The 26,623-nt window shown below is 44.1% G+C and overlaps 1 protein-coding gene and 1 pseudogene across 1 annotated transcript in view; one reads left to right on the top strand and one right to left on the bottom strand.

Annotated features, from left to right (window-relative positions):
* Positions 1–16,359, bottom strand: part of LOC111977617 (A-type potassium channel modulatory protein KCNIP2) — a 43,812-nt gene extending 27,453 nt beyond the window's left edge. Inside the window, exon 1 of the mRNA XM_024007121.2 lies at positions 15,992–16,359. Within this exon, the coding sequence (XP_023862889.1) occupies positions 15,992–16,097 (106 nt within the window). The 5' untranslated portion in view covers positions 16,098–16,359. The remainder of the gene's footprint in view (positions 1–15,991) is intronic.
* Positions 16,360–18,207: 1,848 nt separating this feature from the next.
* LOC139029198 (uncharacterized) overlaps positions 18,208–26,623 on the top strand; it is a 33,470-nt pseudogene continuing 25,054 nt past the window's right edge.

The raw sequence follows: 26,623 nt of genomic DNA, 5'->3' as shown, positions 1-26,623 counted from the left end.
ATGAAAGGGGAGATCATTTGCATAGATCATTAGCTTAGGGGAGTTTTTTTAAATAGGGATCTGAAACAAAAATGGATTAATTACAATAACTATGCCCTTTTGGCATGAACTACAACAACGGACAAATCTGACTACGAAGTAGGAAAAATCTTCACTGTATTCAGAACACACACATGCACTGAACTGGCAGCATTGAACGATCTGCTTTGAGGATGTTGTCTTTTTAGTCACATTATCAACGTTTTGTTGAAGCCTCCTTTCTAAGCCAAAATACAGCATTACCTTTACCTTTTTCTGCTCAAATTGTGTTATTCTTGCTCATTGGTAACTAATTTTAATAATGCATAATAAACTAGTCATTACAGTCATTATAAATTCATGATTGGAATTCACTAACATTCCTCCAGAGGGCAGTGTTGTATAAATCAAACAGCATTATCATTAGCATTTGTATTCAACAGTGATTTGTCTGTCTAAATTCTACCTCCTTTCTTTCTTTCTTCCTGCCTGCCTGCCTCCTCTCCCTTTCTGTAATTGTCCTTCATTCAGATTGTGACTGCGCAGACAAACAGTGGGAAGGTAATGAAGGATTATTGGCTATAAAAAGACATGCACGCACACACGCACACAGCACAGAACTTCACAGTATGGCATCCGGTTCTTACTGAAACGATTTATACATAAATATTATGTGGGTGTTAATGGTTATGATTATGATTATCATCAACATCATAACCAAACAAACCCCTGGAAGCATTATCAGCACAAGAACTGTTCGTCGGGAGTTTATGAAATGGGTTTCCATGACCGAGCAGCCTAAGCCTAAGATCACCATTCGCAATGACAAACGTCGGCTGGAGTGGTGTAAAGCTCGCCACCATTGGACTCTGGAGCAGTGGAAACGCGTTTTCTGGAGTGATGAATCACACTTCACCATCTGGCAGTCAGACGAATGAATCTGGGTTTGGCGGATGCCAGGAGAACCCTACCTGCCCCAATTCCTGGTGCCAACTGTAAAGTTTGGTGGAGGAGGAATAAGGGTCTGGGGCTGTATTTCATGTTTTGGGGTAGGCCCCTTAGTTCCAGTGAAGGGAAATCTTAACGCTACACCATACAATGACATTCTACACGATTCTGTGCTTCCAACTTTGTGGCAACAGGCCCTTTCCTGTTTCAGCATGTCAATGCCCCCGTGCACAAAGCGGGGTCTATACAGAAATGGTTTGTCGAGATCGGTGCGGAAGTACTTGACTGGCCTGCACAGAGCCCTGATCTGAACCCCATCGAACACTTTTGGGATGAATTGGAACGCCGACTGTGAGCCAGGCCTAGTAGCCCAACATCAGTGCCCGACCTCACTAATGCTATTGTGACTGAATAGAAGCAAGTTGTTGTGGCAATGTTCCAACATCTTGTGGAAAGCCTTCCCAGAAGAGTGGAGTCGGTTTAGCAGCAAAGGGTGGACCAACTCCATATTAATGCCCATTATTTTGGAATGAGATGTTCCGCGAGCAGTTTTCCACATACTTAGTGTATTTTGTCTTGCCCATTCACCATCTGAATGGCACACAAACACAATCCATGTGTCAATTGTCTCAAGGCTTAAAAATCGTTCTTTAACCTGTCTCCTGCCCTTCATCTACACTAATTGAAGTGGATTTAACACGTGACATCAATAAGGGATCATAGCTTTCACCTGTAATTCACCTGGTCAGTCTATGTCATCGAAAGAACAGGTGTTCTTACTGTTTTGTATACTCAGTGTATAGCGGTGTTACATAAAAATCAGCAGTAACTAAGATCAAATCAAATCAAACTTTATTTGTCACATGCGCTGAGTGTAGACCTTGCCGTGAAATACTTACTTACAAGCCCTTAACCAACAGTGGAGTTTAAGAAGAGTTAAGAAAATATTTACCAAGTAAACTAATAAAAAAGTTACAAAAAAAAAAGTAACACAATAACATAACAATAACGAGGCTATATACAGGGGTACCGGTACCGAGTCAGTGTGCGGAGGTAGAGGTTAGTTGAGGTAATTTGGACATGTAGGTAGGGGTGAAGTGACCATGCATAGATTATAAACAGCGAGTACCAGCAGTGTAGAAAACAAATGAAAGGGGMGGTCAATGTAATAGTCCGGTGGCCATTTGATTAAATGTTGAGGGTAGAAGCTGTTAAGGAGCCTTTTGGTCCTGGACTTGGCGCTCCGGTACCGCTTGCCGTGCGGTAGCAGAGAAAACAGTCTATGACTTGGATGACTGGAGTCTCTGACAATTTTATGGGTTTTCCTCTGAAACCGCCTATTATATAGGTCCTGGGTGGCAGGAAGCTTGGCCCCAGTGATGTACTGGGCCGTATGCACTACGCTCTGTAGTGCCTTGCGGTCAGATGCCGAGCAATTACCAAACCAGGTGGTGACTGGTTAGGATGCTCTTGATGGTGCAGCTGTATAACTTTTTGAGGATCTAGGGACCCGTGCCACTCAGTCTCCTGAGGGGGAAAAGGTTTTGTCGTGCCCTCTTCATGATGGCTCTTCATGTCTGGTGTGTTTGAACCATGATAGTCAGCTGGTGATGTGGACACCAAGGAACTTGTATCTCTTGACCCGCTTCACTACAACCCCGTTGATGTCAATGGGGGCCTGTTCGGCCTGCCTTTCCTGTAGTCCACGATCAGCTCCTTAGTGTGCAGTGTGATTGAGATTGCGTAATCTGTGGATCTGTTGGGGCAGTATGCGAATTGGAGTGGGTCTAGGGTATCTGGGATGCTGTTGATGTGAGCCATGACCAGACTTTCAAAGCACTTCATGGCTACCGACGTGAGTGCTATGGGGCGGTAATCATTTAGGCAGGTTACCTTTGCTTCCTTGGGCACAGGGACTATGGTGGTCTGCTTGAAACATGTAGGTATTACAGACTCGTTCAGGGAGAGGTTGAAAATGTCAGTGAAGACACTTGCCAGTTGGTCCGCGCATGCTTTGAGTACACGTCCTGGTAATCCGTCTGGCCCTGCAGCTTTGTGAATGTTGACCTGTTTAAAGATCTTGCTCACATCGGCTACCGAGAGCGTTATCACACAGTCATCCAGAACAGCTGGTGCTCTCGTGCATGCTTCAGTGTTGCTTGCCTCGAAGCGAGCATAAAAAGCATTTAGCTCGTCTGGTAGGCTCTCGTCACTGTGCAGCTCGTGTCTGGGTTTCCCTTTGTAGTCCGTAATAGTTTTCAAGCCCTGCCACATCCGACGAGTGTCAGAGCCAGTGCAGTAGGATTCAATCTTAATCCTGTATTGACGCTTTGCTTGTTTGATGGTTCATCTGAGGGCATAGCAGGATTTCTAATAAGTGTCCGGATTAGTGTCCTGCTCCTTGAAAGCTGCAGCTCTAGCCTTTGGCTCGATGGGGATGTTGCCTGTAATCCATGGCTTCTGGTTGGGATATGTACATACGGTCATTGTGGGGACGACGTTGTCGATGCACTTATTGATGAAGCCAATGACTGAAGTGGTATACTCCTCAATGCCATTGGATGAATCCCGGAACATATTCCAGTCTGTGCTAGCAAAACATTCCTGTAGCGTAGCATCTGCATCATCTGACCACTTCCGTATTGAGCGAGTCACTGGTACTTCCTGCTTTAGTTTTTGCTTGTAAGCAGGAATCAGGAGGATATAATTATGGTCAGATTTGCCAAATGGAGGGCAGGGGAGAGCATTGTATGCATCTCTGTGTGTGGAGTAAAGGTGGTCTAGAGATTTTTTCCCTCTGGTTGCACATGTGACATGCTGGTAAAAATGTGGTAAAACTGATTTAAGTTTGCCTGCTTTAAAGTCCTCGGCCACTTTGAGCACCGCTTTTGGATGAGCCTTTTCTTGTTTGCTTATGGCCTTACAGAGTTTGTTGCGTGCGGTCTTAGTGCCAGCATCTGTCTGTGGTGGTAAATAGACGGCTACAAATAATATAGATGAGATCTCTCTTGGTAGATAGTGTGGTCTACAGCTTATCATAAGGTACTCTACCTCAGCCAAGCAATACCTTGAGACTTCTTTAATATTAGACATCGCGCACCAGCTGTTTTCAGATACAAAAATATAGCTAAAGTTGAATCATTGAAATTGTAAAAGAAATAGCACCATTGCATTGATTGGTATACCGTGTTGGTGGTGACTTTGACAGACTGAGCAGTAGCCTACTGGAAGAAAGTGAAGAAAACCACTCAGTGGGGTAGTGTCGTGGAAATTAAGACCAGGGACACCTGAAGTCAATCTTAAATGAATCATTCTATTTATTAACAGCAAGCTGGAGAGGTCACAGTCGAACTTAAATGCATAAAGTACCGGTCTGAAGTGAGCTCCACCGGGGCAGTCCTGTTAGTTCTCTTATGAGGCGTGCTTACACAGACAAGTTATTTTTGCATAATTTAGCTTATTCATAAGGAATTCATCATTAACGTTTGGTTCATACATGCGACTGACCAATTCCTCACAAGGCTTCTTCTCTCCAAGCTGAGACCTTGAAACTGAGATATCCCTTTTGTTCTCAAAACAAGGTTCTGAGTGTACTGCCAAATTGTAGATACTGATAGGGAGGATTCCTCCCAGGCACGATCAATCAGTCACTTGCATTAACCCAGTCAAATTGGTTATTAGAGACGCACAAACATAACATTTTCCTTCACAGTAGCTAGCTACTATAATGCATCTATCTGGCTGTGATGTGTTAATCTGATCCCTTCCAGAATGTCAACAAAATTACAAGATGTCTATACACTTTTATTCCAATAGAGTGTGCATGTCCTTCCATATATAACAGCATGCATCAGTATCATGAAAGGTAATAGGTAATTGACCTAATGGTAAATGCTAACTTTGAAATATGGTCATGTCTAGCATTTGACATTTATGTTTCCATCATTCCCCGCCCCTGGTATGGTGAAAAGCTGAGGGATGGGCCTGGAGAAATGTAATACCGCTCTCAAATTCATAGACAGATGCAAGGACTGACCATTCATGATATCAAAATTATAGTTTTAACCATGTTGTGAGGCTACATAGTGTTTGTTTATATTTTCCTTGTTTAGTAAAACAAGCTTGTATTTTGGGTTCTGATCGGGTATGACAGTTGAACTAAAGCTCATGAGGCTTTTACAAGTATATTCTTCAAGAATCAATGAATACGTATAATTAAGTTTAAAAAAATTATGTTACAACTGCTGATTGCCCCTTTAAACTTTGCACATTGGAAAAACTACCCATCAATGCCAATTGGAGGCTACCCCACTGGAAGAAGAGGTCAACCCCCTCAGGTGTCAACTGCCTGTCTCTGCCACCTCAGAAAACGCAGTGCTTTGCCCACACAAAGGTAGTGACAAGGGAGAGGGAGGCAAAAGCACCAGTCAAGATCCAGGGAGGAAACTGCTGGCAGACCATGCCAGGGCTGCCCACAGCAGAGAACAAAGAAACATAGGCCTATCTTAAAATGCCACTTTATATAATGTTTACATATCCTACATTACTCATCTCATATGTATATACTGTACTCTATATACCATCCACTGCATCTTGCCTATGCCGTTCTATACCATCACTCATTCATATATTTTTTTATGTACATATTCTTATTCATTCCTTTACACTTGTGTGTATATAAGGTTGCTGTTGTGAAATTGTTAGGTGAGATTACTCGTTGGATATCACTGCATTGTCGGAACCAGAAGCACAAGCATTTCGCTACACTCACATTAACATCTGCTAACCATGTGTATGTGACAAATAACATTTGATTTGATTTGAATACTTATCTCTCAACTCCTACTCTATAAAAAGGCATATTATGCAATCACATGTAGCCTAAGCTATGATATTGGATAGCCTATTAGTATGAAGTATCTATTTTCATAGTGTTTATGATAGAAAGTAAAAATTGTTATCAAATGATTAATAGGCATCAGGTGCCTGTAATGGTGTTCTGTAATGTCCGTATTTATGCTGTTTCAGAGTTTGACGAGGGCGACATTTTCCGTGCTAAACTGACCAAGACGCACCTCCAACAACACATAACACCTCACATTATTCTGCCCAAAAACAATGATAACTTCTCTCACCCAGTGGCGTACGGGCTATTTAGGTGAGCGCTGATGCTGCCCCATGATAGGCAGTGCCCATTTTGCCAAAGGCAGGGGCGCAACACTCCAACAAATTAATTTAACTTTATGTTGCCTACGGTAGAATGAGTAGTAGCCTGTGTTTTTGGTCTCCATAGACTGGAGATCAAATGTATTACAATGTCATGAGACAGACACTTTTTAAATCATTAAGATATTAACGAGGAGAGAGAGTGCAAGATAGAGGCAGTCACAATGCCCAAGCGATAGGCAACTAAAGAGCACCATGCATGGTGCAGGTCTAGTAAGAGACCTGCGATTTTGCAAAAGGCCTGAATGTGTACAAGCAAGCACATACATAATATGTACACACAACACACACACACACACACACACACACACACACACACACACACACACACACACACACACACACACACACACACACACACACACACACACACACACCACACACACACACACACACACACACACACACACACACACACACACACACACACACACACACACACACACTCACTCCCCTGGACAGGACCAATGATACTCCATATCTGAATTATGTTACTTGGCAACTTCCTACACCACTCTGAACAGACTCTGCCAGCCTCACAACTTCCTACACCACTCTGAATAGAATCTGCCAGGCTCACAATCTTCCTCAAAGTACAAATGAGCAATACATACACTTTTGCCAACTGACATTCAAGGAGTGGGGAGAGGAGGAAGGGAAGAGGGGTGGAGGAGTAATGAATGAGAGGTCCTTTGGCTGTGTGCCCGAGATGAGGTAAAAAGTAGAGATAAATAAAATGAGAGAGAGAATGGGAGAGACAGAGAGAAAGAGGAAGGAGGGAGAGAGGTGGAAAGAGTGAGACGAATAGAACGTCCTCTCCAAAAGCCCAGCAGTGTTGCAGTTACTGACACACTCAAAGCGGTGCGTCTGGCATCTACTACCATACCCCGTTCAAAGGCCCTTCAACTTTTTGTCTTGCACATTCACCCCCTGAATCGCTGAATGTCACACATCTCAATTGTCTCAATGCTAAAAAATCCTTATTTAACCTGTCTCCTCCCCTTCATTTACAAGGCATGAAGTGGATTTAACAGGTGACATCAATAAGGGATCATATCTTTCACCTAGATTCACCTGGTTAGGTCATCGAAAGAGCATGTGTTCCTAATGTTTTGTGCACTCAGTGTACCTACAGTGCATTTCGGAAAGTATTCAGACCCCTCACTTTTTCCACATTTTGTTACGTAACAGCTTTATTCTAAAATGGATTAAAGAAAATAAATTTGCTCATCAATCAACACACAATACCCAATAATGACAAAGTGAAAACAGGTTTTTTGAAATTTTTGCAAATGTATAACAAACCAGCAGAAATACCTTATTTACATAAATATTTAGAACCTTTGCTATGAGACTCGAAATTGAGCTCAGGTGCATCCTGTTTCCATTGATCATCCTTGAGATTTTTCTACAACTTGATTGGAGTCCACCTGTGTACATTCAATTGATTGGACATGATTTGAAAAGGCACACACCTGTCTGTATAAGGTCCCACAGTTGACACTGCATGACAGAGCAAAAACCAAGCCACTAGGTCGAAGGAATCGTCCATAGAGCTCCGAGACAGGATTGTGTCGAAGCACAAACCTGGTGAAGGGTACCAAAACATTTCTGCAGCATTGAAGGTCCCCAAGAACCCAGTCGCTTCCATCACTATTAAATGGAAGACTCTTCCTAGAGCTGATCGTCCGGCCAAACTGAGCAATCATGGGAGAAGGGCCTTGGTCAGGGAGGTGACCAAGAACTCCATGGTCACTGACAAAGCTTCAGAGTTCCTCTTTCGAGATGGGAGAAACTTCCAGAAGGACAACTATCTCTGTAGCACTCTAACAATCAGGCCTTTATGGTAGAGTGGCCAGACAGAAAACACTTCCCAGTAAAAGGCACATGAAAGCCCGCTTAGAGTTGGCCAAAAGGCACTGAAAGGAGTCTCAGACCATGAGAAACAAGATTCTCTGGTCTGATGAAACCTGAATGCCAAGTGTCACATCTGGAGGAAACCTGGCACCATCCCTACGGTGAAGCATGGTCGTGGCAGCATCATGCTGTGGAGATGTTTTTCAGCGGATCGAGGGAAATATGAACGAAACCCTGCTCCAGAGCACTCAGGACCTCAGACTGGGGTGAAAGTTCCTTTTCCAATAGGACAATGACCCTAGGGACACAGCTAAGACAACAAAGGGACAAGTCTCTGAATGTCCTTGAGTGGCTCAGCCAGAGCCTGGACTTGAACCCGATCGAACATCTCTGGAGAGACCTGAAAATAGCTGTGCAGCTAATCTGCAGAAAAGAATGGGAGAAACTCCCCAAATACAGGTGTGCCAAGCTTGTAGTGTCATACCCAAGAAGACTCAGAGGCTGTATTCGCTGCCAACGGTGTTTCAACAAAGACCTAAGTAAAGAGTCTGGATAACTACACTACCGGTCAAAAGTTTTAGAACTACTCATTCAAGGGTTTTTCTTTATTTTTTACTATTTTCTACATTGTAGAATAAATATAACAAATGATAATCACACTAAGCCTAAACCAGATGGGATGGCGTATCGCTGCAGAATGCTGTGGTAGCCATGCTGGTTAAGTGTGCCTTGAACTCTAAATAAATCACAGACAGTGTCACCAGCAAAGCACCCCCACACCATAACACCTCCTCCTCCATGCTCTATGGTGGGAAATACACATGCGGAGATCATCCGTTCACTCACACCGCATCTCATAAAGACACGGCGGTTGGAACCAAAAATTTCCAATTTGGACTCCAGACCAAAGGACACATTTCCACCGGTCTAATGTCCATTGCTCGTTTTTCGTGGCTCGTGGCCCAAGTCTCTTTTTCTTATTGGTGTCCTTTAGTAGTGGATTCTTTGCAGCAATTCAACCATGAAGGTCTGATTCACACAGTCTCCTCTCAACAGCTGATGTTGAGATGTGTCTGTTTCTTGAACTCTGTGAAGCATTTATTTGGGGTACAATTTCTGAGGCTGGTGTATGGGTATGTAAACACAACTCTAATGCATGTATCCTCTGCAGCAGAGGTAACTGGGTCTTCCCTTCCTGTGGCGGTCCTCATGAGAGACAGTTTCATCATAGCGCTTGACTGTTGTTGCACAACTTCTTTGGGACTGGGGGGCAGAACTGAGTAGCTTGGATGAATAAGGTGGCCAGAGTAAATTGCCTGCTACTCAGGCCCAGAAGCTAGAATATGCATATAATTAGTAGATTTGGATAGAAAACACTCTGAAGTTTCGAAAACTGTTTGAAAGATGTATGTGAGTATAACAGTATAACAATATGGAAGGCAAAAACCTGAGAAAAAATCCAACCAGGAAGTGGGAAATCTGAGGTTTGTAGTTTTTCAAGTCATTGCCTATCCAATATACAGTGTCTATGGGGTCATATTGCACTTCCTAAGGCTTCCAATAGACGTCAACAGTCTTTAGAACCTTGTTTCAGGCTTCTACTGTAAAGGAGGAGCGAATAAGAGCTGTTTGAGTCAGGGATCTGGCAGAATGCCATGAGCTCAGTCAGGCAAGCGGCCGTGAGAGTTAGCTGCGTTCCTTTTCATTTCTAAAGACAAAGGAATTGTCCGTTTGAAACATTATTGAAGATTTATGATAAAAACATCCTAAAGATTGATTCTATACATCGTTTGACATGTTTCTACGAACTGTATTATAACTTTTTTTACTTTTCGTCTGAACTAAGTGATCGCGCATTGATCATTTGGATTACTGGGCTAAACGCACAAACAAATAGGAGTTATTTGGGCATAAATGATGGACTTTATCGAACAAAACAAACATTTATTGTGGAACTTGGATTCCTGGGAGTGCATTCCGATGAAGATCATCAAAGGTAAGTGAATATTTATAACGCAATTTCTGAGTTTTGTGACACCTCTCCTTCTTTGGATAATGGCTTTATGTTTTTCTGTGACTTGGCGCTGACCAAACATAATCGCAAGGTGAGCTTCAAAAAAGCCTTTTTGAAATCTGACACAGCGGTTGCATTAAGGAGAAGTTTATCTTTAATTGTGTGTTTAACACTTGTATCTTTTATCAATGTTTATGATGAGTATTTCTGTAATTTGATGTGGCTCTCTACACTTTCACCGGATGTTTGTTTGAGACAATGCATTTCTGAACATAACACACCAATTTAAAATGAGGTTTTTGCACATAAAGATTAACTTTATTGAACAAAACACACATTTATTGTCTAACATGGAGTCCTGGGAGTGCCATCCGGTGAAGATCATCAAAGGTTAGTGATTCATTTTAACGCTATTTATAAAATATATATTTGACAATAATGCTGTAACATAACAACGTGAAAAAAGTCAAGGGGTCTGAATACTTTTCGAATCACTGTACATGTATAAAAAACAGCATTTTTCCTTCTCTTCTCAAAACGAGTAAGAAATATGAATTTTAGTACTGGGACACACTATTGGAAATTAGTGTTTGGGCGTGCGATGAAGACAAGACGCACCTGCTAATATCGGTTTCCTATTGAACATACTTCTTTCCGTATGAAATATTATAGTTTGATTACATTTTAGGGTATCTGAGGAGTCAATAGAAATGTATTTCGACTTGTTTTAACAAAGTTTAGCTGTAGATTTTTGGATTCCTTTCTCTACATGTTGAACGAGTGGTTAACTCAAATCGATGGCTCCAACTAAACTGACTTTTTGGGATATAAAGAAGCATTTTAATGTAACTAGTTGACTGAATCAGATTCCCTTTTCTACCTTAGGGTTTTTAGGCTAGAGTACTTGAAAGTTCATACATGTGGTCCCTAAAGAGACACCTATGAAGTCGTAGCTCTTTGGTCTTAGGTAAAACAATAGCAATAGGTAGCGTTCATACTTTGTTGTCTTTGCTGATGACAATGCCCAGGTTTGTGAAATCCTCAATGCAACCTCCAGATTTACGATTCCCCATGTCAAACTTCTAAAAAGCCAAATACAAATCCCCATGTTGAACCAAATACATGTCAACACGTCCTGTCACGTCAGTCAATTCCTTGGCGATATCTGAGCGTGATTTACCAATCCGAAGCTCACTATAGATTCCAGTCCCTACTGGATTGGCTGTTGATACCTAACACTACCTACCATGCTACTAGGTGGCATGGAGAGGATCTGTGTCTGCACCACGTGCTCTCACTACTGGTATCCACCCAAATAAAATAAAATGTTATTTGTCACATGCGCCGAATACAAGAGGTGTATACAACAGTGAAATGCTTACTTACAAGCCCTTAACCAACAATGCAGCTATAAGAAAAATACCACAAAAAAAAAGAAGCCTCTTGGACCTAGACTTGGCGCTCCGGTACTGCTGGCCCTGCGGTAGCAGAGAGAACAGTCTATGATTAGGGTGGCTGGAGTCTTTGACAATTTTTAGGGCCTTCCTCTGACATCGCCTGGTATAGAGGTCCTGGATGGCAGCAAGCTTGGCCCCTCTGTAGTGCCTTGCGGTCGGAGGCCGAGCAGTTGCCATACCAGGCAGTGATGCAACCAGTCAGGATGCTCTCGATGGTGGAGCTGTAGAACCTTTTGAAGAACTTGAAGCTCTCAACCTGCTCCACAGGTTGAGTGGTCGGTCCTCCACAATCATCTCCTTAGTCTTGATCACGTTGGGGGAGAGGTTGTTGTCCTGTCACCACATAGCCAGGTCTCCGACCTCCTCCCTAAATGCTGTCTCGTCGTTGTTGGTGATCAGACCTACCACAGTTCTGTCATCGGCAAACTTAATGATGGTGTGGGAGTTGTGACTGGCCGTGCAGTCATGAGTGAACAGGGAGTACAGGAGGGGACTGAGCACGCATCCAGGGCACGGTTCTAGGCCCTCTCCTCTTTTCTCTTTACACCAAGTCACTTGGCTCTGTCATATCCTCACATTGATTCTCCTATCGTTGCTATGTAGATGACACTCAAATACTCTTCTCCTTCCCCCCTTCTGACACCCAGGTGGCGACACGCATCTCTGCGTGTCTGGCAGACATCTGAGCTTGGATGTCAGCCAAGAGCAACCTTGACAAAACATCTTCTTCCCAGGAAAGTCCTGCCCGCTCCAAGACCTCTCCATCATGGTTGACAACTCCATGGTTTCCCCCTCCTAGAGTGCAAATTAGAGGAAGTTGGTGGGAGAAGCTATAGGAGGACAGGCTTATTGTAATGGCTGGAATGCAATAGATGGAACGGAGTTAAACGTAGTTTTGATATATTTGATAACATTCCATTATTCCATTTCAGCCATTACAATAAGCCCGTCCTCCTATAGCTCCTCCCATCAGCCTCCACAGCCTCCAATAACCTTGGCGTGACCCTGAACAACACCCCGTTGTTCTCTGCAAACATAAAAGCAGTGACTCGCTCCTGCAGGTTTACGCTCAACAACATCCGTAGAGTACAACCTTTCCTCACACAGGAAGTGGCACAGTTCCTAATCCAGGCACTTTTCCTCTCCTGTCTAGACTACTCCAACTCTCCATTGACTGGGCTCCCCGCTTGTGCCATCAAACCCCTGCAACATCCAGAATGCCGTAGCTCACCTGGTATTCAACTTTCCTAAGTTCTCTCATGTCTCCCCGCTCCTCTGCACACTCCACTGGCTTCCAGTTGAAGCTTGCATAATCTTCAAGGCCCTGGTGCTTGCCTACAGAGCAGCAAGGGGAACTGCACCTCCTTACCTTCAGGCTATGCTCAAACCCTACATCCCAACCCGAGCACTCCGTTGCACCACCTCTGGTCTCTTGGCCCTTCCAATCCTACGGGAACGGCAGCTCCCGCTCAGCCCAGTCCAAGCTCTTCTCTGTCCTGGCACCCCAATGGTTTAACAAGATTCCACCTAAGGTCAGGACAGCGGAGTCCCTGCCCACCATTCGAAAATGTCTGAAACCCTACCTCTTTGAAGAGTATCTTAACTCTCACGGTGCAACCAAATTAACATACTGTATCTTTCAAATTCTGTGCACTTTATTTAATAATTTACTTAACAATGGTTTTGCTTGCTTTAACAATTGTGTTACATAAGGAACTGGCTCAAGTGGGCAGGGAAACAAAAGGTGAATAGGCACAGAAGCTTAACATCGCAAGGCTTCCGGGGAAGCTTGCCAAACAGACCAAGCCTGTTTAAGGTTTGAGAAGTCAATGAGAGAAGTGAAACATTCTTCCTTAGTTTTTATTTTGCTTGACATCTAAAGACACAACCTAGATTTCAGCCACTGTCTTAAGTAGTTGAACATGTGATTACTCCAACCTCATGAAATTGATCAAAAAAACGACTTTATATTATTATTATTATTTTTATCTAACCTTTATTTAACTAGGCAAGTCAGTTAAGAACAAATTCTCATTTACAATGACGGCCTACCAAAAGGCCAAGTCCTCCTGCGGGGACGGGGGCTGTGATTAAAAATAAAAATAAAATTTAAATAAAAATATAGGACATAACACACATCATGAAGATGATGGCTGACGTTTTACATACTCCTGATCAATTGTGCTATTTTGTTAGTTTTTTGCATTGTTTGTAACTTATTTTGAAACGTATTTGTACATAATGTTGCTGCTACCGTCTCTTACGACTGAAAATAACTTCTGGACATCAGAACAGCGATTACGCACCATGAACTGGATGAAGCTTTTTCCTTTAACGAGTCAGACGAGAAGGATATACTGCTCTCCCAGGAACAGGCCCCATTCAACACAACATGGTAGCAACACAATATGACAACAACGTGGTAACAACACAACATGGCAGCAGAACAACATGGTAGCAGCACAAAACATGGTACAAACATTATTGGGCACAGACAACAGCACAAAGGACAAGAAGGTAGAGACAACAATACATCACGCAATGCAGCCACAACTGTCAGTAAGAGTGTCCATGATTGAGTCTTTGAATGAAGAAATTGAGATAAAACTGTCCAGTTTGAGTGTTTGTTGCAGCTCGTTCCAGTCGCTAGGGATGTGTGTGCTTTGGGACCCAGGGATGTGTGTGCTTTGGGGACCTTTAACAGAATGTGACTGGCAGGACAGGTGCTGTATGTGGAGGATGAGGGCTGCAGTAGATATCTCAGATTGGAGAGGAGTGAGGCCTAAGAGGGTTTTATAAATAAGCATCAACTAGTGCGTCTTGCAATGAGTATACAGAGATGACCAGTTTACAGAAGAGTATAGAGTGCAGTGATGTGTCCTATAAGGAGCATTGGTGGCAAATCTGATGACCGAATGGTAATGAACATCTAGCCCGCTCGGGAGCACCCTTACCTGTCGATCTATAAATTACATCTCCGTAATCTAGCATGGGTAGAATGGTCATCTGAATCAGGGTTAGTTTGGCAGCTGGGGTGAAAGAGGAGCGATTACGATAGAGTAAACCAAGTTTAGATTTAACTTTAGCCTGCAGCTTTGATATGTGCTGAGAGAAGGACAGTGTACCATCTAGCCATACTCCCAAGTACTAGCATGAGGTGACTACTTCAAGCTCTAAACCCTCAGAGGTTGTAATCACACCTGTGGGCAGAGGGGCATTCTTCTTACCAAACCACATTACCTTTGTTTTGGAGGTGTTCAGGACAAGGTTAAGGCCTGAGAAAGCTTGTTGGACACTAAGACATTTTTGTTGTAGAGCATTTAACACAAAATCCGGGGAAGGGCCAACTGAGTATAAGACTGTATCATCTGCATATAAATAGATGAGAGAGCTTCCTACTGCCTGAGCTATGTTGTTGATGTAAATTGAGAAGAGTTTGGGGCCTAGGATCGAGCCTTGCAGTACACCCTTGTTGACAGGCAGTGGCTGAGACAGCAGATGTTCTGACATTATACACTGCACTCTTTGAGAGAGGTAGTGAGCAAACCAGAACAAAGACCCCTCAGAGACACCAATACTTCTTAGCCGGCCCACAAGAATGGAATGGTCTACCGTATCAAAAGCTTTGGCCAAGTCAATAAAAACAGCAGCACAACATTGCTTAGAATCAAGGGCAATGGTGACATCATTGAGGACCTTGAAGGTTGCAGTGACACATACATAACCTTAGCGGAAACCAGATTGCATAGCAGAGATAATACTATAGATATCAAGAAAGCCAATCAGTTGATTATTGACAAGTTTTCCCAACACTTGATAAACAGGGCAAAATAGAAATTGGCCTATAAACAGTTAGAAAAGTGACGGAGTGCTTTTGATTTGATGGCCTGCACATACGCAGTTTGGCACAAGATGACCGTTATACCGATGACGTGTTTCTGCTCATGAGCTTAGCTAGCCAATGTCGCTTACAAGTGTGATCAGGGATTTCTATTGGAGAAGCAGTTTCTGCCTATCTTCATACTGTACTTTCTTTGTTTCTATTATATTTTACAGCATATTTTATGCAGCAATTTAGCAACAAACTGAAAATAGCTGTTATTTTGATAGGGTCATTAAAGAGAAAATATTAGTGTGCCATTCATCTTCATGACAAACCTGACCTGCAGAAATGACCTTGATTCTAGCTGAACTTGTTCTGATTCTTTTTGTGGGGGGTCAAACCAACATGTGGGCTTAAGCCAAAGCTAAAGCCAAAATGGTAGCCAAATAGCCCAAGATGCCAAGTTCTCTGTAGTAGCCACTCAAGGTTAATATCTAGACTTTGCAACATTTTATACTGATAATAAAGTGTAAGTAAATTTAAATAAAAATAAAAACAAATTGTATAGAATTTGATTAAATACAATTATTTCAGAAATAATAATAATAACACACTCCCCCCTCCCCCCACACACACCCCGTCCATTACCTTCCTCTCCTACAACTTCGAAGAGTCCAAACTGCTCCAGGACTTTGACGAACAGTCCCATCACCACCAGGACAGCTATCATCTCCAGCCCATCCAGACTCAACATCCTGGGGACACGATCTCATCAAACCAGGCCCAGGCCCAGCCAAACCCAGTCCCTTGTGCCGGATTACACCTATATCCTTTGCCTTTCTCCCCAAACAGAGCAGTACATCTGCCTTTACCAAAAGAACTAAGCTGGGCCAACCAGATTCAAGGTGGGTACACCCAAGTGGTCACCAAGTATCCACAAAAAAGTCCCGCTATCCCATAATCTCCTGCAGCAACAGTTGAGAGAGCTGGTTGGATTTTTCTGATCCCTCCTCCAGAACCCGTCCTCTCCTCAGTGCTCGCTCCCCGCTCTCCCCATCCTGGGATCAGATGGCCCCTCTGCCCCCCCCCCCTCTGGAGCTAGAAATAGGTGTCCAATCAGCCCCAATAATGTATCAGTCCTTCCTCCTCCAACATCACAGGGAAAGAGTGGAACTCTTCTCCTCTACTCGCTTCCCTTCTTTTCCTTTCTGCTTTTTCCTGTCCTCCACCCCCTTGTATGAGTAAAATAATCTGGGGAAGAGTGCTGTCTGCTAGTCCTTTGGCTGTGTGTGTGTGTGTGTGAAGGAGAGATGACTGAGTGAGGTAGATGAGGGAGACAGCGGGAGGGAGAGAGAGTGAAGGGGAGGCAGGACAGTAAGAGAGAGAGAGAGAGAGGGAGGAGAGGGAGGTATGCCCAGTAATATTACTTTCATTGATTTGCCAAATGTGGTTTCCAAGGTAACTGGCCGAAAATGTTTGGAAGAACCAAACTCGACAACATGCATGACTACAGAAACAACATTTAATCTCGCTTTTAAAGAAACAACTATTTCACCACGACAGAAATAACTGTTTAACTTTTAAAATAAATGTCTAATTACACGTTTTGGCAGTCTCAATACACTCTCTTGCAGTATGCAGTAAACCTCTACCGAAATAATGAATGCAGTATTTCATTATCTAGGTTACGTAAACACCAACACAAATTCCCTTCGGTATTAGCTTTAGGAGAAACAGCAACAGATGCATCTTAGCAAAGAGTGGGTGGAGGCAACAGTTAGATGGAGGAGCATGGCTTAGTCTGATGTTTAATCAAAACAATGAATCACAAAGAAGGACCCAATCACAAGAAGGTAGAGACAGATCCAGAGTACCAGAGTAGTATTTCACTACATGACAGGGGGAAAGAGGAATGGAGTGAAACAAATAGAGAGTGCATGAGAGCAGAAAAAGGTTAAAGAAAGAAAATAAGAGAGAAAGAGAGAGATGAGAGGGTCACTCCTTCCCACTTGTGAGTGTAACTCTAGCTTATTCATTTCTGTATTCTCTCCTAGACCAGGGTTTCCCAAACTCGGTCCTGGGGCCCAACATGGGTGCACATTTTGGTTTTTGCCCTAGCACTACACTGCTGATTCAAATAATCAAAGCGGATGATGAGTCAGTTATTTAAATCAGCTGTGTAGTGTTAGGGCAAAGAGCTCTTCGCCCATGCTTTGTGAATACAGAAAGCATCCATGGCTGGTCAACTAAAATAAAATGCAAATAATAAAATTAAAAGTATATATATATATATAAAACAAAGCAAAAACAATCTTTACATTTAAAAAAAAATAAAAAATTACCAGATATAAATACGTATTCAGACCCTTTGCTATGAGACTCGAAATTGAGCTCAGGTGCATCCTGTTTCCATTGATTGAGATGTTTCTCAATCTTCTTCAGGTTAATTTCTCTGAAGGTGATGGCTTTTATGGAAGGTTTGGGAATTGCTTCCTTTTAGGTGGTTGTAGAATTTAACGTCTCTTTACTGGATTTTTATAATTAGCGGATATCGGCCTAATTCTGCTCTGCATGCATTATTTGGTGTTTTAAATTGTACACGGACACTCTCTCTCTCGCTCTCTCTCTCAGTGCATGCTGGGAGTGTTTATAGTTGAGAAGCAGTGAGGAGGGCTCTGTTCTTACTTACTTTCTTGCTTCTTTATTTGGACTTATTTTCCCAAAAATGTTTTTGTATGGTGTGCCATACCGTGTACTAAACTAACGCACTGTTAGTTTAGTGGTACCCACTGTTTTTGTTCAAAGTTAGAGATGAAGGGGACAGAGTTTTGGTTTCCTGGGGTTTGAATGGCGTGTTGTGCGCGATGGCTTCGCAGCCTAGTGCGGAGGAGACGCTGTCGTTAGGGCATGGATTCAGGTGTGTTCCTGAGAATGGAGTTAAGGTGGAGGAGGTTCTGCTCGTGGTCAGTGAACAGGTAGGAGCTGAACTTATGCATTCTGCATGCAGAATGAACAAAGCTGTGGTTGTGTTCATGAAAAGAGTACATTTAGTGGGCAGGCTGATTGCAAGTGGAATATTTGTAAGGGATGTCTTGGTGCCGATTTCTCCTCTTTCGACAAGGGTTGTATTTGCGAATCTGCCTTCGTATATTACGGACGATCAAATCAGGAAAGAGCTGAGTTGTTTTCGTAAGTTTGCTAGCGATTTTCGTGTACTGTCGGCAGGTGTTCAGGCTGATGCCGTTAAACATGTTGTTTCGTTACGGAGGCAACTGTTCATGTTTCTGAAAAACAATGAGCGGTTAAATGCGCATTTCAAAGTGAGGCATGGGGAGGGGCTTTATGCGGGTTTGCCAGCACAGATAGTCTAGGTGTTTTGAGTGTGGGGATTTGGGGCTTAAGAGCTTTGCATGCCCACACATAGGCCGTGGATAAGGTGAGGGTACAAGCGCCAGTGGGGGAAATTGAGGTCATCGTGCAGGGGGCCATGAGACGCAGCAGAGGCTGGGCCTAGTCATGCTATAGATGGTGGTGTAGATTCGGCTGGGTCTAGTCATGCTGTAGATGGTAGTGTAGCTGAGGCTGGGTCTAATCATGCTATGGATGTGTAGCTGAGACTGGGTCCAGTCATGCTATGGATGGTGGTGTAGTCCAAATTCGTCTTTTCTGTCAACAGTATACAGCTCTCTCATCCTCAGAGGCCTCCAGGCTAACTTAGCTGAATTATGTAGGGACCTGGGCAGTTTTCTCCAGGTTAAAGCAATGGGAGCACTTTTAAGAGCTAAGTTCTCCATGTTTCAGGAGATGGATGCTCCCAGGTCCTTCTTCTTTGGTTTAGAAAACCGATCGGTGGACCCAAGGGTATACATTGTCTACAGCTGTGGTGGGGGAGATGCAGGAGCGGACTGTGGAGTTTTATACTGAGTTGTATAGGACAGAACTGTGTGATCCTATGTGTGCTCAGGTTTTGTGCTCCATTTCATCCCTGGCACAGATGGATGAAATGGACATTTCCCTGTTATCCCATGAACTGGCAGAGGCCGTAACCCAGATGTCCCCCGCCATGCACCGGGGGTCGATGGACTCCCAATGGAGTTTTATTCTGGGGAATAATTGGACTGGACTTCTTTTGTGTGTTGAGTGAGCGCGTCGGGGTAGGAGAGTTGCAGATGAGCTGTCGTCAGGCGGCTCTGACTCCTGCCCAAGAAAGTGGACTCGTGTGAACTTAAGGACTGGAGGCCTGTGGCATTGCTCTGTGCGGACTACAAAATATTTGCCAAGGTCCTTGCTAACAGACTGAAGTCCCATATGGACTTTATAGTACAGTACACAAGGATCAGACATATTGTGTACTGGGACGCTCAATCACGGGAAACCGGTTCTTAATCAGGGATATGTTGGACTTGTCAAGAGTTGCTAATGTGATCTGTGGACTGGTATCTTTAGACCAAGAGAAGGCTTTTGATAGAGTGGACCATGAGTGTCTGTTTAATGTGATGTGTGCATTTGGGTTTGGGGAAAGGTTTTGTCCTGTGTGAAGATGTTGTATGCTGGGGCATCATGTATGATCAAGGAGGGAGGGGGGCTCAGTAGGCCAGTCTGGGTGAGGCGGGGCATTAGACAAGGATGCCCTCTATCGGCGCAGTTAAATACACTAGTCATTGAGCCTTTTTTAGGCCTGCTACGCTGGAGACTGCGGGGAGTGTGCTGGACAGGCATGGGTGTGTTGACAGGCATGGCAGTGTCAGTGTAACAGTATAGCTTCGTCCCTCTCCTCGCCCCAACCTGGGCTCGAACCAGGGACCCTCTGCACACATCAACCACAGTCACTCACGAAGCATCGTTACCTATCGCGCCACAAAAGCCGCGGCCCTTGCAGAGCAAGGGGAACAACTACTTCTAGGTCTCAGAGCGAGTGACGTCACCGATTGAAACACTATTAGCGCGCACCACCGCTAACTAGCTAGCCATTTCACATCGGCCACATCGGCATACACAGATGACATCTCTGTGATGGTCAGGGATGGGCAGGACATGCAGGCACTAGAGACTAGTCTGAAGGTGTATGAGGGAGCTTCGTCAGCTAAGGTGAACTGGGGTAAGCTCTGTTAGGTGTGTCTTCCAGGGGGTTTGCAGTGGGGTTGTAAAGGGCTTAACATTTTGGGGGTGTACCTGGGCTCTGAGAGGTGGGTCAGGAAGAACTGGGAGAGGCTGTCACAGGCAGTGGTGTCAAGACTGGCCAGGTGGAGGTGGCTCCTGTCCCAAGTGTCATACAGAGGGAGGGTGCTGATAATCAACAACCTGGTGGCATCCTCCCTGTGGCATAAACTGTCTGTCCTCAATCCCCCCGCTGGTCTGCTCGTAGACCTGCAACGCAAGCTGGTGGATTGGGTTGGGCCATCACTGGCTGAGGGCGGCAGTGTTGTACATGTCCATCCACGAAGGAGGACAATGCCTGGTGGAACTGGAGAGCACGGTGGCTGCTTTCTGACTAAATGCGGCGCAGAGACTGATGTACCATACTTATGTCGCCTGGAGGGAACCAGCATGTGCGCTGCCGAGTAGAGCTGGCGGATTAGGGTTGGACCGGCAGCTGTTCCTCATGAAGCTGGAGAGGCTGAGTACAGCAGGTCTCTCTGACTTTTACTTTGTGGTGCTGAGGGCCTGGCAGCTGCTAAGGCCCAAACAAGAAGAGGGTGTGGAGCCTGGGCTGTGGGAGGAGCCTATCTTCCACAACCCAGCCATCCTTTTGAGATCGGTTCAGTCGGCCACCCTACAGAGGTGACTGATGGCATCGGGTTTACTAAGGCTGGGTGACCTGCGGCTGCTGGGGGAGAAGGGGTGGAAAACCCCGGAAGTCCTGGAACAACAAACAGGACTAAGATCTCTTAGGCTGCTGGAGAGATTCCTGGGGGAGGTCCAGGAGGCACTGTCTGAGCCAGTAAGGGGGGTATTTGAGCAGCCAAGATGTTGCGCAGCCAATGTTTCTGCCACTGCAGGTGACGGCAGAGACTGGGGACTGGCAAGGGGGTCTGGAGGACTTGTTAGAATTTAACACTCTGGGCCTCAGGGAATTTAAGGGGGTTGGAGGTAAAGCCCTCTACAACCTCTGCATTAAGGTGAGGAACATTAGGAGCTTAACAGGAGTGAAGGCACATCAGTGTCAGGGGGTATGTGGGGTGGAGAGTAAGGTGAGTTTTAGATAGAGGGGGCTCTATAAACTCCCAGTATCAAAGAGGTCAGCAGACCTCCAGTGGAGGGTTCTACATGGAGCCCTGGCCACTAACAGCTGGTTAGCACGGGTCGACCCGGGACTCGGACAGGGGTGTCATTTCTGTGCCATGATTGAAACTGTGCTTCATGTGTTTTCTGTGTGCTCCAGGTTAATGCCATTACTGTTTCTGTTGGAATGTCTGTGTGTGAGGTTGGGGGTGGAGTTTACTGTTGGGATGTTTATAATGGGGCACAGGTATTCGAAGAAGGAAAAAGCCAAATGTGTGTTGTTGAATTTTCTGTTTGCTCAGGCGAAGTTGGCTTTTTAGCTAACACGGAGGAACAGGGTCAAAGGTGGAGGGATAACAGACCCTTTATTATTATTTAATGTGATGGTCTCTGCGCGCATTCGGGTGGAATTTGAGTTCTATAAAATGATGTGTGGAGTGTGGAGATGTACAGCTGGGGAAGATATACGGTTGTAGAAGTGGTGAGGTTTCGGTTATTGTGATGTGTGGTGTTGTTTTATATCGTGGGGTAGAGTGCAAGGTGAGTATGCAGCACAGGGGCTATTTGTTTTTAAAGGGGGGGGGGGGTGAGGTTATAATTAAATTAAATGAGGATATATCATTAAAGAAAGACAAAAAAGTCTAAAAAGTGTGTCTCTCTCTCATTTCAATGCCTTTCTACTTCCCCCTCTATATGTTTGTGAGTCATGTCTGTGTTGTTTGTTTACTAGAGTCTCTGCACTAGACATCTCATTAATATGATGGCTTTCTCAGCAGTACACAACACCAGGGAACACCACGGCATGATATGCCAACTTAGCCTGTCCTTGGTTGACACACTACAGGTGGGCATACAATATGACAGGGAACACAATCCGACATAACTGCTGATATCTGTGGGAGTTTGACAACAAAACAAACACCATGATGTAACCTGTTCCTCCAATCGATGTTGACAGTAATGTATATGTCTGTATTAAGCACAGGCTACTTTCAAAAACATACTAGCCTCCTGTCGGCACACACACACATACATGCATGAGCAACACATGCATGAGCATCACACACACACCCACACACACACAACACACACACACACACACACACACACACACACACAACACACCAACACACACACACACACACACACACACACACACACAACACACCAAAACACACAACACACACACACACACACACACACACACACACACACACCACACACACTCACTCCCTGGACCAATGATACTCACACACACGGAGCTCTGGAGGAACGTTTGTTAGAGATGACTCTGGATGTATTGATGTCTATGCTCTAACCAGGGATGGCGAGAGAGAGAGGGAACAAGGGATTATTTAATAATAATTACTGTGTAAATGAACATGCACAATGTAATCATGTATGTCAACGTGTGTCAAATATGTAAGTTGAACACATTGTATGTTAAAAGCACTGTTTGTGTGTGGGTATCCCTAACCTTGCCAACAGACAAAGAGCTGTAAATGGATCAGTGGTTCACCAATCAGTGCTTGATGGGCTCGGCAACAGCCAGGGTGGTGTGTAAAGAAACATTACTTTTTTCAGTGAACGTTTCTTTGGGAACATCAGGCGACGTCCTAAAAACTTCTTTAGGGACATCCCCGGAACAAGCTGGGGACTAAACATAAACCTCCGGTGGACCATGACAGAACGTCCTATGTTTTATCCATTATTGGACACAGGAATGTTCTTGCGACGTCTCCATGAAATGTGTCTAGAATATTCATATCTTATATTCTGAGAACATGCATGGCAATCGTGTTTTGTGTATGTTTGGTGTGACGTTGATGGAATATTCTCCTAACCCTCAGAAAACTGGACACATGAATGTTCTTGCAATGTTTCCATGAAACGTGTCCAGAACATTAATATTAAATAGTCTATGTTCTGTTCGACATTAAGGGAATGGTCTCTTGGAAACAGTCCTTGCACATCATTGGACCATTCCTATGAAAACGTTATGTAATGACCTAATGAGGCTCGTAAGGGAACGTTCTCTAAAGTTGTGAGAACGTTTGTTGTTAGCTGGGTAAGGTCTGATGACATTGCAAGTGTCAGGGAGAGAACGACAGAATGAGGAGAGGAAAAACAATCCCTACTTTATTACCCTCCAGGACCTCTTTTCTCCTGCAGTATTCTTCACCTCATTCTATCTGTCAGCTGGTAAATTGGCCTCGCAGATGTGTTCTCTAGTTGTATAATCAGCTCTCCTCCTCCATTCGCTCTCTTCTCCTCTCCTCTACTCTTCTCCCCTGCTCCCTCCTCTGGTCCTCTTCCCTCTCTCCTCTGATCTCCTCTCTATCTCGTCTTCTCCCCAAACATCCCTGGTCATCAATACACAGTTATACACAGGGCCAAAGCCAAAGCTATTGATGTAGTATAAAAAAAGTCAATACTATAAACACACACACACACACACACACACACTCACAAACACACACACACACAAACATACACACACAGTGTAATAGACATCACCTCAGAGAGTTCATCTAACTAGCGCTAAACAACACACACAGCTTTCACTTAGCCTTAGCGCCTACCTCTCTAACCCTCCATACAATAATGCTGTTATCAAATACACTCACTCATCTGTCAGGATGAGGTCCGGGTACAGAGTGGAGTCGGAGGCGGAGGAGGGGACACACAGACACAATGACACAAAAAAAACACACATAAAGACCATCAGAAAGATGTTTACACGCGCACACGCACACACACACACACACACACCACCACACAACACACACACACACAAACACACACACACACACAACAACAAAAAACACACACCACACACACACACACACACACACACACACACACACACACACACACACCACAGCCCATCAAAACCAAACACAGCCTATTATAAATGAAGAACAGCTTGCCTTGTTATAAATCTATCTGAAGCCTTGGTAGGGAATGAGATAGAGGGGACAGGCAGGTCTGGCTGTTCCTGTTATTTCCGAGGCGTATGGATGACTGCTGTAGTCACACCTGAGCTGGAAACTAAAACTATTGAGCTCCATTCAATACTCACTCCACTCCATATACTTTTAGTCGTATATTTTGATGAAGGAAAAAGGAAACCGCACACTGCTCGATAGTATCACCGATATTTAATAAGCTTACGTATCGGCCACACGGCCTTCGTCGAGCTTTTGGGATTTTTTGAAAGTTGCACCCGGTTTCCTTTTTCCTTCATCTTGTTCAATTGTTGCCATGCACCACGAAATCAAGATTGCTCAGATGTGGCGGATGGCCTTTTGAAAGTTGTATATTTAATATTTATTTTTTATTTTTTTAAATGTTTTTCTTTTTTTTTAAAATTTTTCTCTCCAAATTCGTGGTATCCCCAATTGTTAGTAATTACTATCTTGTCTGCATCGTAAACAACTCCCGTACGGGCTCGGGAGAGACGAAGGTCGAAAGCCAGTGTCCTCCGAAAACAACAACCCAACCAAGCCGCACTGCTTCTTAACACAGCGCGCCTCCAACCCGGAAGCCAGCCGCACCAATGTGTCGGAGGAAACACCGTGCAGCTGGCCGCACTGCGCCCGGCCCGCCACAGGAGTCGCTGGTGCGCGATGAGACAGGATATCCCTACCGGCCAAACCCTCACTAACCCGGACGACGCTAGGCCAATTGTGCGTCGCCCCACGGACCTAACCAGCCGGAAGCGCTAACCAGCCGGAAGCGTGCCAACCTTGACAATAAACAATACCCCACACAGACATGGAGGGAACAGAGGGCTAAATACACATAGTAATTATGAGGAGACGTAAACCAGGTGTGCAGCAAAACAAGACAAAACAAATGGAAAATGAAAGGTGGTGCGGCGATGGCTAGAAGACCGGTGATGTCGACCGCCGAACAATCGGCGGAAGTCGTGACAAGTATATATACATATGAGATGAGTATGCAACAACCTCTCTGTGTTAGTGATGGCTGTTTAACAGTCAGATGGCCTTGAGATAGAAGCTGTTCAATTTGCATTGTGGAGCCACTTACAGAAGTGGTCTAGGGTCGTTGGCCTTTTATAAACGCATTTCATGCAATTCTACATAATTTTACATGACTGGAGACTTTGGCATAATCTTTTTTAATGCCACGTTCAAAACAACTGGGAACTCTGGGCAGAGAAATCTCTGATTTCCAACTTCAGTGCGTTCAAGACAACTGGGAAATTGGGGAAGAAACGAGCTCTAACTGGGAAAATTCATTTTGAACAGTCATCCAACTCGGAATTCCAAGTTGGCCTCTTCTAGATCTCCGACTTTCCGACCTGAAGATCACTGACGTCATGATTCAACCTTGTTTTTTTCAAAGTTCCCAGTTGTCATGAAAGCACAAATGGAAATGACAGGCTACTTTGACACTGACAAACTGAGAATCTGAGGTCAATGAAAACGACCTATGCTTTGAAACCATCAATAGCCTAGTCCTAGGTCATCGCCACCTCACCCGTTCTTAAGATAACCTTCGGGCCAACTGGGGGCCCAAGGCTGGTTAGTAGACACCGCAATTTTGATGAACTGAGAGAATATTAGGTTAGCACTGTAATTCATGAATCATATGTTGTCTGCCGCTGTTCTTACCTTTTTCCCTTTCTGTCTTCTACACCTCTCTCCCCACCTCGTCTTTCTTGCTTGTCACCATATGTGCATTGAAGTACAGATTGAACTTGTATTTATAATATTACAATTATCATAATTATAATGCATTTATGTATTTATAACACCTGGATAATGAACTTCTTTCAATAACACGTTTCACGTTCTCCACTGGTTGAAATTAAGTATCTCATTGAAATACTGTCCTGTGTCCTCAGATTAATGCAGATGAAGGGAGTAAGATATGCATAGTTTATTTTTCTGTATATATGAATTACAAAACAATCATGTTTCTAGTCTATTGCATAGTTACAACATGTAATTATTGATGTCCCAGGAGCAGGAGTGGTAAACACTGTTGAAGTGTATAATTGTAATACATGCAGACACAGCATCATTCAAA

The sequence above is a fragment of the Salvelinus sp. IW2-2015 genome, linkage group LG18 (assembly GCF_002910315.2).
Source record: "Salvelinus sp. IW2-2015 linkage group LG18, ASM291031v2, whole genome shotgun sequence".
Taxonomy (NCBI): domain Eukaryota; kingdom Metazoa; phylum Chordata; class Actinopteri; order Salmoniformes; family Salmonidae; genus Salvelinus; species Salvelinus sp. IW2-2015.
This window is presented reverse-complemented; position numbering and strand designations above follow the sequence as displayed.